The sequence below is a fragment of the Onychostoma macrolepis genome, chromosome 13 (genome assembly GCF_012432095.1).
Source record: "Onychostoma macrolepis isolate SWU-2019 chromosome 13, ASM1243209v1, whole genome shotgun sequence".
Lineage (NCBI taxonomy): Eukaryota > Metazoa > Chordata > Actinopteri > Cypriniformes > Cyprinidae > Onychostoma > Onychostoma macrolepis.
Window position 1 is genome coordinate 15,677,361 of NC_081167.1, and position 14,419 is coordinate 15,691,779.

The following is a 14,419-nucleotide window of genomic DNA, read 5'->3' on the forward strand; positions in this document are numbered from 1 at the left end:
TTTGATCTATATAGCTAATTTTGCCCTTCACGACAACTGTGAGGGGGGGGGTGAATTTTTTTTATAACTCATCCGTTTAAATTATATTAAGCCTTAAATTTCTGCATAATTAAGGGCGTGGCCACTTGAGTGACAGGTGGATGCCGCTCTGCTGCAGAGTGTGAAACTCGCTGGAGTGTGAAACTTAGAAAACTGGCTTTAAAGATTTGTATTTGTACAGAAAAAAAATAATTATAGGTAGGACACTGGGAATCTGGCAATTGGATGTTTTAATGAAAATGATCTCAAACTTGATTTTTACCGCAATACTGAGCCTACTCTGCTTTTGCACTGTCTGCAAAAAGTGAGATGTCACGCCAAGGCAAAAGGCTCACCATTTACAGAATCATTATAGTAGCATCTGGATAAAATCTAGTGATCATTGGCTAGGCTTTAACATCTAGAAATGTGATTCTTTTTTTTTTTCCCTGACCATAACAACCAGACAACTAGTTAAACGTGAGTGGATACCGTTTTGCAATCAATTTATTTGCAATGTTCGCTAGGATGCAAGTCATACTTAGCCTTTTGTTTTTACATCGAACTGAATTAAAATAGCTTAAGAACGACTTGTTGATGTGAACGCCAGCAGGATAATGCTCCGAATGATTGTGAATTAAACATCTCCGATCAATGGCGTTCATTGCAATGGATTTTGTCGACTTACAAGAAAAGGAAGGAAAATTATTAAATTGCAAACAGTTATTGATTTTATGTGTGATACACAGTCACGGCATTTGAGGATCACGTACAGAAGTGTGCAGCCCCAGACTGACACGGAGTGAATAATCTGCATTATATATATATATATATATATATATATATATATATATATATATATATATATATATATAAAACACTTTAAAGATTATTTACGATTAATTATTGTTGCCAAGTTATCGAATCGTTATTGCTTACAGTGCTTTGTTATATGGAGCAGTTTGTTAGATCGCGATCTCTCTAATTTGTTTGTCTAATGCAGTGGTTCCCAACCTTTTTTCATGGGCCCCCTACGTACACACATGGTAATCTGAGCCCCCCCACCCATCCATATTATATTTATACACGCCCATATATATATATATGCAATAATAATAATATTAATGTTTTGTCTCTTAGAAATGCACATTTGCCATTGAGTTGACAGTAGTAGTTTGAGTTAGGATGCAGATGTAAATTTATGTTCATTATCAAAATCACAACCTCCTTTTTTATATGGTGAAATAAATATTATTTTTCTGACTGTTTGAGTTTTATTAAAATTAACCATTGTTCTTCCATACATTTACATGATAACCAGAGTTAAAACCACACATATAGCACCTCAATACTGTGGTAAAAATTATAAATGCACAAATGCTAGCCTATAGCTTAATCACAAATATAGTGTAATTACATTCCATTACTCCTTTAATACACTTCTACATTAATATAATAAATTTGATATAAATACCACACATTTCTGCCACAATACCATGGTGCAGTTAATGTTACTACAGTAAATCCCTGGTAAACGATGGCGATTTGTAGCCTTGAAAAGCCTTCTGACTGTATCGTTGCACACAGTGTTTTTCTGCTGTTTGTCAGCGCTGTTTTATCTGCATTTCACGAGTTCACTCTTACCTATAATAAACTGAGTAAAGATTATGCGTATTTGGCGTGCTGTCCAGGGGGAGGGCTCCGAGCTCGGTAATTACTCCCGAGCCCAGGGTACTCCCCCTGTCTGGGGAGAGGGGTCCGAGCTCGGCATTTAGCCCGGACCTAGAGCGTCCCCCCCCCCCTCGAGTGCTCCTGCCCGTGCTGGGGTAGAGACGGGCTGAAGGTGAGGAGTCGGGGTGGTGGAGGGATGCTGGAAGACGAGAGATAATGAAGGTAAGACTGCTTGATTATTTATAGGGGTTCTCTCTCGTGCTGATTGGATAGGCGGTGTGATTACTGATGATGAATTGGCCGTGTTAATTATCTGTGCGAGCTCCTCCCGAAATTTGTTAATAAAACATCACTTCACGAGTTCACTCTTACCTATAATAAACTGAGTAAAGATTATGCGTATTTGGCGTGCTGTCCAGGGGAGGGCTCGAGCTCGGTAATTACTCCCGAGCCCAGGGTACTCCCCTGTCTGGGGAGAGGGGTCCGAGCTCGGCATTTAGCCCGGACCTAGAGCGTTCCCCCCAAAGATGCAATAAGCGCGGGACAGCAGCCAGAGAGGTACGTTGATAACCCCCCAAAATTGCAGAGCTTAAGGTTGGTGGGGTGCTGGACGTCGCTTGAGTAACGGCACTGCTGTGGCCTTTGAGAAGAGAGTTTGGCTCCTGCGGAGCAGACGCTGCTGCGGCATCTGAAAAGAAAAAGTGGTTTCTGCGGAAGCTGCGGCAGCACCTGAAAAGATATAATGGCTTCTGCAGGGAACTGCTGCGGCATCTGAAAAGTAGAGATAAGAGGAAATACAGATAGGACTGGGGCCGTGGGAAAAACACAGAGAGCTTCTGCGGGAGCGGACACTGCTGCGGCAGTGGAGACATACAGATAGAGCTCCTGCGGAGCAGACACTGCTGCGGCAGTGGAGACATACAGATAGAGCTCCTGCGGGAGCAGACACTGCTGCGGCAGTGGAGACATACAGATAGAGCTCCTGCGGGAGCAGACACTGCTGCGGCAGTGGAGACATACAGATAGAGCTCCTGCGGGAGCAGACACTGCTGCGGCAGTGGAGACATACAGATAGAGCGCAGTGGGAAAATACAGAGCTCCTGCGGGAGCAGACACTGCTGCGGCAGTGGAGACATACAGATGGAGCTCCTGCGGGAGCAGACACTGCTGCGGCAGTGGAGACATACAGATAGAGCTCCTGCGGGAGCAGACACTGCTGCGGCAGTGGAGACATACAGATAGAGCTCCTGCGGGAGCAGACACTGCTGCGGCAGTGGAGACATACAGATAGAGCTCCTGCGGGAGCAGACACTGCGGCAGTGGAGACATACAGATAGTGCTCCTGCGGGAGCAGACACTGCTGCGCAGTGGAGACATACAGATAGTGCTCCTGCGGGAGCAGACACTGCTGCGGCAGTGGAGACATACAGATAAAGCTCCTGCGGGAGCAGACACTGCTGCGGCAGTGGAGACATACAGATAGAGCTCCTGCGGGAGCAGACACTGCTGCGGCAGTGGAGACATACAGATAGAGCTCCTGCGGGAGCAGACACTGCTGCGGCAGTGGAGGAATAGAGAAAAAGGCTCCTATGGGAGCGGGGTGCTGCTGGGATAGATGGAGTGGGGATGGGGCGTTGTGGGTGGATTGGGTGATGTTAGGAGGGGTTGGCTATGGGGGTCTAAGTTGGGTTACTGGGGATACATTCATTAAGGGGGTTGACCGATTAGGGTTCGGTGGGCTTCCTTGATATGGGAGCGGTCCGATCGAATGTAGCTCTTGAAAGCTTCTGATGACCAGCGACCGAGAGCTTGTATCTGCTGCTGGGAGAGGCCTTTATGGGCTGCTGTGGTTGCTGCACCTATTCGGAACGAATGGCTGGAAAAGTTTGTGGCTGGGGTACCGGATAGGAGCAGAACTGATTTAAGGTGTTTTTGGAACCAGAAACGAGTGACGGGGCGGTTGGAGTTGTCTGTAAAAAGGGGGTCGGAAGGGAGTTTGGACTGTGATTTCCTGAGCTGGAGGAAGGCTAGGAGGGCTTGGTATGGTAGTATGGGTGATTGGAGGTTGAAAATGTAAATGAAGTGGCCTTTCTTTGACTGGTCTGTCTTGCTCTGTTTAATGAAGTAAGAGATGGTTTCATCATCCAGCACCGCTAGATCAGAAATGGTGGGGTGAATGATTGGGTTAAAGCTAGATGTAATGGCGAGCTCGGAGCATCTGAGAAAACCGAAGAAAGCTAGGATAAACATGGCGTCGAGTGTACGGGCGGTGTGGATGGAATGGTAACCTCTGCGGAGGGTGGAGATACATTCGGTTAGAATCCTTAAGGTTATAGGTTGCCTGGTGTCCGGGCGGGTGGGATGAGTTTTTTGGATGCCTTTGATGAGTAGGGAGGTCTGTGGATTGGCTATTTGGGGAGAAGGGGAACCATATATGAGTTTGTGGAAAAATTGAACTCCACTTAGATAACCTTTAATGGAGCCAATTTGGAGGTTTTTGTTAATGTTAAGGTGGGAGATGAAGGAGGTGATGGAGAGCAGGGAAAAGTCGGGAAACAGCAGATTGTAAGCGGAGTGAAATGTTTTAAAACATTTCCAGGCTGTTAGATAGGACTGAAGGGTCCTGGGGGAGACCGCTTGAAGAATTGAATTGAGGGAAGCTTCAAGGAGAGGTCTCAGAGGATGACTTACGGAAATATCAGCTCTGAATAAGGAGGTACTGGGGTTGGGAGCGGATCCGCCTCTGGAGCCAACGCTCTGAATTTCTGGAAGGCAAAACGAGACAGAGAGTCAGCTATTTGGTTTTGGACCGGGAATATGTTTTGCAGTTATAATGAATTGGTCGCAAGCTGAAATCCAAATCAGGCGTCTTAACAAAGGCATTAGCGGGTGAGTGTGAACGGCCTTTGTTAATGCAGTGCACGGTCGCCGTTATCGCAATGGATAATGATGCTGGTGGCAGACCACTCTTTACCCCACAGAAGGGCTGCGACGACTAAGGGATATAGCTCAAATAATGCTGAGGATATTAGCGGCTGAGGTAGATCTGACAGCTGGGGGCCACGAGATGCGAACCAGCGGCCTTGATAAAACCTCCGAAACCGACGGAGGGGCGGCGTCGGTAAACAATTGAATGTCGACTGGGCAAGAAATCAAGTTGTTGTAAAGAAGGATAAGCCGTTCCACTGTTTGAGAAAGGATATCCATAAGCTTAGCTCATTGCAGCATGAATCTGTTAGAGCTATTCGATCCTCGAGTGCGTGGGCGGATGATGCGAGGATAGGAGATGGGAGATGAATGGGCGGCCTTGCGGAATGATGCGCATCGCAAAATTTAAGTGGCAGTATGGATAGCAGTTCTCGTTTGGAACAGCTTGGGTTTGCTAGGAGAGTGGATGCTACTAGAATTGTCCTGTCGATTTTTTCTTTGGGTAGGAGGCCTGGAATTTTGTGAATCCAAGTTGATACCCAAAAATTCAATGGAAGTGCTAGGGCCCGGTTTTGTCTTGGCGAGAGGAATCGAGCTCTGCAAAACCTTTTGAATTGTCAAAAGGTGTGCGGCTGGGATGGAGTCGGGGGGCGAGATGATTAGAAAATCGTCTAGAAGATGGACCAGATAAGGTATATCGTAATTGTTGGAGAGGATCCAACAGATAGCCTCTGACAGCATGTCAAAAATTTTAGGACTGCTTCTGCAGCCGAAGGTGAGGCGGACGGAAAAGTAAAAATTTTTCTGCCAGCGGATGCCGAATAAATGCCAGAAGTCTGGATGGATGGGCATTACTTTAAAGGCTGAAGTGATATCGACTTTGGCCAGCCAAGCGCCACGGCCCGCGATTTTTATCAGGGTAATGGCTTGGTCAATGTCATGGTAGTGGAGAGAAAATTCTTCGAGCGCGATGAGGCTGTTAATGCTTGGGAATGGGGAATTATGTGGTGAGGAAAGATCGATTATGAGGCGTTTTTTACCAGAAAATTTTCTGGTAGCTACGCCGATGGGGCTAACTCGGAAAACGTTAAAGGGAGGAACGGAAAAGGGGCCGATCATGAAGTTTGCGTCTATTTCTTTTTTGATTAGGGTATCGACTGTTTCAGGTTCGGCGAGCGGACTGGAGATTGGGGCAGATGAGGCTTTGGGTGGGGAGTTTTCCGGCCGGGTGGAAACCGTGTGAGAGACCTGTTATTACGTAATTGATGAAATGGGGTCAGGGTGATGAAACAGTTCTGCAGACAAACGAGAAATATTTACAGGAGTCGATAAATATTTTTTATCATTTTTATTTGCAGCTTTCCGTAGTGGACATATCATGCGGGCGTGAGCACCGCCGCAAAAATTACAGACATGCATGAACCGGCAGCGTTGTCTTGAGCATCTGCCAGAATTGAAACTGATGCAGACCTGGCCGTCGGAGGAAGATGGCGGTGGCGAAATGAGGTAGGGGGTGGGTTGGGTGAGACATTGGAATGCGTGGCACGTAACTGGTGGATTTGGGCTGGGATGGCTCTGGGCAGGGGGGGATGGATGGATTGATGAAGGGGCATATGATGGTGGAGTGGGAAATTGATCGGCAAACCGCACATGCAATATTACGGCAGCCTAAAAATACTCTATTATGGAGTTCAGTATCCAGGGCTCCCCAGTAAGGACACTGATTCCATTGGGCCACTCGGATGGCGCATTTGGCGAATAATTTGTGGTACGTGTAGAAGTGGGAGCCTCAGATGATAATGCGAGCTCAGCGATTATCGCGAGATAGTCGCAGAGCTCGCGTCTCTGTGAGGAAAAGCAGTACAGATAACTTCTGTGTAACGGTTAAAAGCGATCGTGAATTCTGTAAATGATAAGATACGTGACGGGTTGTTGGCTGTGTTTTTAAGGTGACGGAAAATTCGCCGCAGTCAATTTGCCGATCTGCAGACGGGGTGAAATTGGTGATAACAGGGAAAAAGATCTATATCCATACCTGACAAGATCTGTGATCTGATGGAGTTGGCTACGGAACTGGTTCCAGTGCGAGCGCATTCGGGAATGGGCAGGAGTGTGGCGGAAGAAAGCGAGAATGAACCTCGAGCAGAGGGAGGGGAAGGGTAGCCACTGGAGCCGCTAGCTGGGGCATGCTTGGGCTATCTCGGTGGCGGAGGTAAGGGAGGGAAGAGAGGGGAATGGCGGGCGCTGGGGCTTGCGCTGATGGCGGTAGCGTGTTCGCGCTTGGGAAAGCTCGGTGAGCGGAGGTAAGGGAGGGGAAGAGAGGGGGAATGGCGGGCGCCGGGGCTTGCGCTGATGGCGGTAGCGTGTTCGCTGGGAAAGCTCGGTGAGCGGAGGTAAGGGAGGGAAGAGAGGGGAATGGCGGGCGCTGGGGCTTGCACCGTGGGGCTGCTGGCCATGGGTAGGGAGGGATTGGGAGTGGGGTGGGGCTGAGACTGAAAGTGTCTCTTCGCCACTAGCGGAGGTGTGCTCGCGCTAACATTGCGGCTTGTGGAGGCGTGGGCCGGCACCGCCGAGATGCGTTGCGAGCTGATGCTCGGCGGCTCGAGGAGGAGGGTGGGGGCTGGTTGCTGCGGCATCCGGGTCGCGGCCCAGGCTTGCCGAAGGCCTTCTGCTGCGACCTAGTGGCCGGAGGCTCGTGCCCGAGGAGAGGTGATTTGAACGGGCCGCGGTAAGGACCACTGCGGCCCTGGCTTGCTTTTTCACCGCTTTAGACGGAGGAGAAGAGTTTGGAGGTTCCCTGGATTGGAGGGAAGCGTAGAGGGCGAGGAGGTCCGGCTTGGTTGAGCGACTCGGGATGATGACACCAGAGCTGGTGAGCACCTGGCGTAGTCCTGCCACGGTCCAGTTTTCCGCGGCTGGTGCGTAGGAAACGGCAGACGTGTAGGAGGATGCTGGAGAAGATGGCTGATGTCTTGAAGGCGAAGGTGATGGCGTGCCTCGGCGTCTGGAGGCACGAGCGGGTGCGGCGCGTGAAGGCCGGCGGCCCCGTGTTGCAGCCGTGGGCTCGATTGAGGTGTCCTGCGGAGCGCTGGTGCTTTGCACAGCGGCTGGAGACGCAGGAATATCCGTGGCGTCGAAGGAGTTTTCGTTTACGAAAAGCTCTATCTCTGACATGCTGGAAGACGAGAGATAATGAAGGTAAGACTGCTTGATTATTTATAGGGGTTCTCTCTCGTGCTGATTGGATAGGCGGTGTGATTACTGATGATGAATTGGCCGTGTTAATTATCTGTGCGAGCTCCTCCCGAAATTTGTTAATAAAACATCACTTAAACTATAGTTTATATCAGTTGACTGATATTGACTGATACTAGTTTACACCAGTCATTTGTGTTCTTCGCTGAATTCAAGCGCTTCTCACTGGATCTCACAGCGCTGTTTAGTGCTCGCGTGATTGGCGAGTAAACACTTTTTGTTTACTGCGCCGCTGAACCGAGCGGATATGGTTCGTGTGGCGCGGTTCAAATGAGAAGCGCTGTTTTGTTCCTATTTTCCCGCATAAACATTAGGCTACATTGAATGTTTATCGAACTTGTTTTATCGAGGAAAATTATATCACTATAATTGTAGTTATCGTTTTATCGCCCAGCCCTACCTCAAAGTATATCTGCTCCCGCGCCCCCCAGGTTGGGAACCACTGGTCTAATGAAGTGCCGACAGATGTATAAAAGTAGGCTACACAAGTTATACCGTAATTTAAACGTGGCAGACTTTATTGGAAAGTAAAACAAAGTCAGAATACCGTGTAACTCCAGGCTGGCACAGTATTGACGAACGAATGCAAACAAATGCAGAGCACCGTAACTTCATTTGAGCGTTCAAAAACAAAATCAAAGAGCTGTAACTGATGTTATACTGTGTTCTGCCTTGGCTTTTCTCCATGATACTTAAACACATGATAGAGGTCGTAATGGCCCAAAATGATAACTCCTTTTAGACCAAAAACGAAGTTTTGGTGTTTTGTCTGCAGGGCAGCACTGCTGTCACTATAGAGGGGCGTGGTTTCAGCTCAGCTCCACCCACGTCCCGCCTTTTTGCCCATTTTCGATTATCCGGGAGTGACGCGCGGTGACGCGTTTCCAAGATGGCGGCGGTCGGCTCCGCCCACTTTAGGCTTCAAAAATGCTCTTCACAAACCTACGAGTGACGTCACGGACACTATACGTCCTTTTTTTTTTTTTTACAGTCTATGGTCTCTCTATTATATAGGCTACATATAGTATGTTAAAAAAATTCGAAATAATACAAAATCCAATAACTTTATTTATTTGTTTGTTTGTTTGCTTTTTTGACCTCTGCACTGGTTTCCAACTTCTCATAGACAAAATATATAGAAATAAAAGCTAGCATTTTGTTATTTGTATGTTTTTTGTTTTTTTAGAGTCATCCTGACAAAATGTGTTATTAAAAATGTGTCAACAGTCTTTTTCCATTTTTAAAATGATGAACTGTAAATCAATATAACGGTTTTCTTCTGGGCAACAGAAAGTGGCTTGATTTGCCTGATTCTCCATTAACCTTGTCCCAGTAAGTGACATCCCATGAAAAAAACAGCAATTAAACTGACAATATTTAATTAAAACATGGCTGTCCACAGGGGTTAAGTAACATCTGTGGACAAAACACACAGATAGATGAGCAGTCAAGGAAAACAGGAGAACGGGGATCGTCAAAGCACTGACAGCAGACATTCACTAGAGAGTAGATATCTCTGCAGAACACACCAATTAGCTGAGTCTAGTGCCAATTAGTTGATAAAATGCTGCTGAAGAGTTCTGTGAATTGTAAAAGCTCTAACTTTTACAGAATGTAATCAAAATTACACATCTATTTCAGGGTCAGTGTTTTTCATGTTGGATTAATTACCATTTATTTGTCTAGTCCCCTACAGATGATATTAAATTATTGGAGAGTTCATTAGACAAGCTCATTCGTAATGGGTCAGGTTAAGATCACATTTTGTTCTTGGAAGTCCGATTTACCGGAAAATGACATCAATCCTTGATGACTTCAATGAAATGATGTGCCTGTTTAATATAAAAGGAAATGAATTCAATGATGATAAGCTAATGCATCTTCAAGAGCTTTTTAGGTCACCTTAAACTCATTACTTCTATTAACTAAGTTTTTTTTTTGTTTTATTTTTTTTATAACCATTCTTAGCTTTATAACCATTAAAAAACACAAATCAAAAACGTTTCCAGGAAAGACTACCTGCTCTTTAAAATATTATAAAACGCAAGCATGAATTTTCAAATACGTAAATACATTCATACAGAACTTTTCACACTCACAGTTTAATAAGACAGTTATGTACAAACTGTTGTATGTATAATTTACACAGGAATGAGTTCAAAACTGCTCATGTTTATGAATAGGGCCTTTTTTTGAAAAGGCCAAGCAAATGTATTCCTGTTTATACCGTACACAGCAGTGGCGTAGCCACGAGGGGGCCTGGGGGGCCTCAGATTTCTGATTGCTTTAAAACAATTAATGAATAAATAAAACTTTTAAGCCTTTAATTACACTTCCGCGTACGAAAAGCGGAAGATTCAAATAGCGCGGAGCAGTTCACATGTCACGCGTGAAAAACGCTAGGCGCATCGCTTTCTCCTTCTTTCAGAGCGCTGTGTAGCTTGCGCGCTATGCTTGCACTTCCATGGCGTCTGCCGTTGCTAAGCAACCTAGACCCGCGCTCTCGATGAAGACTTGGAAGTTTCAGCAAAGGATAAATGGATTTCCAGCACTAAAAATCGCTTGCGCTCTGCTACTAAATTCATTTAAAATGGTTATCCCTGTACAGCTATGATCAGCTGTTTCTCCATCTCAGCTGAGCTTTCAATGTTGTTACGGGAAAGGATGAAGCTGATTGGTTGGTTCTTGCCATATGACCCGCGGTGTGCTTGCAGCATTATGAAAAGTTGAAATGTTTTTATCTCGATGTGGTGCGGACGCGCCTGAAAAAAATGAGAGTGCCGGCAGCGTGTGTACATTTGAAATAACAACCTGTCCTCCAACCAATACGCCCGTATAGGTCGTTTGTCCAAATCCCTGAAATACGACCCATCAGAGCGTATGCTACAATTGCGCCCCTATCGGCAACAGGACATTTTCATATTAATGTTTTGTACTCTTTTATCTGCGTCATAGTTTGGGTTTCTTGTAGCTCGGTTGGTAGAGCATTGCGTTATACGACGATATGTAATTACGCGATCATGGGTTCGATCCCAGAGAACGCACGCGCTCATAAAATGTGCACTAAAAATCATGATTTTGCATGATTCCTGTAAGGGGTAGGTTTAGGGGTAGGGTTAGGTGTGGTCATTCATACGAATTAGCCACCTAGTAAAATATGTACGAATACTGTGAGATCTGTGTAAAAAGTCCACATATTGCATTTAAATAAACACGCATTTTGATTGGTAATGACAGTCATACGTCATTTCATGACGACAGACGCAACACGAGACTGTCATTATTTTTACGCGTGCTAGAGGGCGCTTAACTTTAAAACGTAAATATAGGTCGTAATAAGGGCTTGCACAAACGACCTATAGGGTCGTTTTTTGTTGGAGGACAGGCTCTGAAATAATGGACTTAAGCGCGCAATATTTGAACGGCCCCTAAAAGAACTTCCACTGCAGCTTCTATCAATGGCTGCGCCCATAGCACGACATTGTTGTGGATTATTTATGTAGAATTCAGCACAGATACATCTTCTAAAGACACAAATCTCAGTTTACAACAGTTAATTGAGTATTATGAAACCAAGAAATATGCTGTCAAGATATCCCGATGCGTATTTCGTAACTTAAACAGAAGCGCGCGAGCCATACTGTATGTGTAGGCAATTCTTCATTGTCTGATCACCTTATTTCATTACAGAACAGCGAGAAAACTATACAAACAACATAGCACATTAAAAAGCATTAGAATTAGCCAAAGCTTAAAACATTTACGACTGAAGGCTGTATAGAAGGATTAAATTAAAGGTTAAGGGCAAACTTGTTGTATTAAATTCAATGCTTACATTTTTCATGCGCTGACTTTTTGATTTAAATAAAGAAATATTTCAGCCCATAGACGATCATTAAAAATAAGTTTGATCATCTTAATCGAGTTGTAGGCTATTCTCCGTGATTGTGTGCAACGACTGAATGTAATTATACTGTGAACAACAACGGGAGGTTAATCACAATAAATATAATGAAAAAAAAACAATAATATTAAAAATTAAATTAAATCAGTCCGAGTAGCCAATGTCTCAGTCTGATAACTGACAATTAAGGAAAATCCCAAATTCAGTATCTCAGAAAATTAGAATATTGTGAAAAGGTTCAATATTGAAGACACCTGGTGCCACACTCTAATCAGCTAATTAACTCAAAACACCTGCAAAGGCCTTTAAATGATCTCTCAGTCTAGTTCTGTAGGCTACACAATCATGGGGAAGACTGCTGACTTGACAGTTGTCCAAAAGACGAACATTGACACGTTGCACAAGGAGGGCAAGACACAAAAGGTCATTGCAAAAGAGGCTGGCTGTTCACAGAGCTCTGTGTCCAAGCACATTAATAGAGAGGAGAAGGGAAGGAAAAGATGTGGTAGAAAAAAGTGTACAAGCAATAGGGATAACCGCACCCTAGAGAGGATTGTGAAACAAAACCCATTCAAAAATGTGGGGGAGATTCACAAAGAGTGGACTGCAGCTGGAGTCAGTGCTTCAAGAACCACTATGCACAGACGTATGCAAGACATGGGTTTCAGCTGTCGCATTCCTTGTGTCAAGCCACTCTTGAACAACAGACAGCGTCAGAAGCGTCTCGCCTGGGCTAAAGACAAAAAGGACTGGACTGCTGCTGAGTGGTCCAAAGTTATGTTCTCTGATGAAAGTAAATTTTGCATTTCCTTTGGAAATCAGGGTCCCAGAGTCTGGAGGAAGAGAGGAGAGGCACTCAATCCACGTTGCTTGAGGACCAGTGTAAAGTTTCCACAGTCAGTGATGGTTTGGGGTGCCATGTCATCTGCTGGTGTTGGTCCACTGTGTTTTCTGAGGTCCAAGGTCAAAGCAGCCATATACCAGGACGTTTTAGAGCACTTCATGCTTCCTGCTGCTAACCAACTTTATGGAGATGCAGATTTCATTTTCCAACAGGACTTGGCACCTGCACACAGTGCCAAAGCAACCAGTATCTGGTTTAAGGACCATGGTATCCCTGTTCTTAATTGGCCAGCAAACTCGCCTGACCTGAACCCCATAGAAAATCTATGGGGCATTGTGAAGAGGAAGATGCGATATGCCAGACCCAACAATGCAGAAGAGCTGAAGGCCACTATCAGAGCAACCTGGGCTCTCATAACACCTGAGCAGTGCCACAGACTGATCGACTCCATGCCACGCCGCATTGCTGCAGTAATTCAGGCAAAAGGAGCCCCAACTAAGTATTGAGTGCTGTACATGCTCATACTTTTCATGTTCATACTTTTCAGTTGGCCAAGATTTCTAAAAATCCTTTCTTTGTATTGGTCTTAAGTAATATTCAAATTTTCTGAGATACTGAATTTGGGATTTTCCTTAGTTTTCTGTTATAATCATCAAAATTAAAAGAAATAAACATTTGAAATATATCAGTCTGTGTGTAATGAATGAATATAATATACAAGTTTCACTTTTTGAATGGAATTAGTGAAATCAACTTTTTGATGATATTCTAATTATATGACCAGCACCTGTATAAGTGCGCTGCTATTGGCTTCCACACGCCGCACAAACACTTGAAAATGCGCACATTTAATATTGACATTATAGCCTACATGTAATATAGAGCGGCCCCCTCATTTTAAGATGGGCCCCCCCAAAATTAAAATTCTGGCTACCACTGGTACACAGTTTAGAGTTAACAGAAAGACTCATTTCTGCTCCTCTTTCTAGGAAATGACTTGCATAGCCTAGAACTTTAAACCAATCATCAAAAAGCCTAATTTAAGATTAAATATTTCTGGAAATCTTTGCAAAGTTTTCCCTTGGGCTAACATTCCTGTCAATGTCATTGCCTCATCTTCATCCAAATATAAAAACAAGCCTGAATCATATATGCATAAAGAGAAAAGATGCAATCTCAGTATTGCACATGGGTGAACTTGTAACAAATGCAGTATATCCTTTCTAGTTGGTATAAGCTCAAGCATTATCAGGGTTCCAGTGGTTGGACAGGAGACCCAGAGGGAGCTGCTGTCTTCCTGGAGCCGGTGACATGATTCATCACACACCTCTGTGCCCCTGGGAGCCAACCCATTAATTAACCTGCAAATCAAAGCCCTGGCAATCTTAAATAATTGAAGAGCTGAGAGAAGACTAATTAAACACATGACTAACTATGTGTGCTGAAGCTAGGTCACACAAAATGTTTGATATGAAATTCTTTTTTTCTTTGATGGTTATTAATCAGTAGAGTAGCCTGAATATTAAAGGTTTTCAGCAAGAGTTTTGCAGCAACATATGGTCCAAAAAAACTTTAGTGAAGTAAAGAGACACGGTAATAACAAACACCAATTTTACTCTTCTTACTGAAACTCAACAGCCTACTTACACAAACATGGTAGTTTATGGATTGAAAGCATAATCAGATTCTGCAAAGGTCACTGTGGATGACTATAGGATCTCACCCTCATGGGATCCCACTCGGCAGATCCTAAAGACAATGGAACATTAATTAGTGAAGCCCAGTAAAAGACATATGGA

At 44.7% G+C, this 14,419-nt stretch overlaps 1 protein-coding gene across 1 annotated transcript; it reads right to left on the minus strand.

Moving 5' to 3' along the window:
• Positions 1 to 3,396: 3,396 nt before the first annotated feature.
• Positions 3,397 to 4,476, minus strand: LOC131552610 (uncharacterized; the record flags this gene model as incomplete). The annotated part of the gene is made up of 1 exon (XM_058796506.1): positions 3,397 to 4,476. A coding segment is annotated over one exon (1,080 nt), but the record flags the coding sequence as incomplete, so codon positions are not given.
• Positions 4,477 to 14,419: the final 9,943 nt, after the last annotated feature.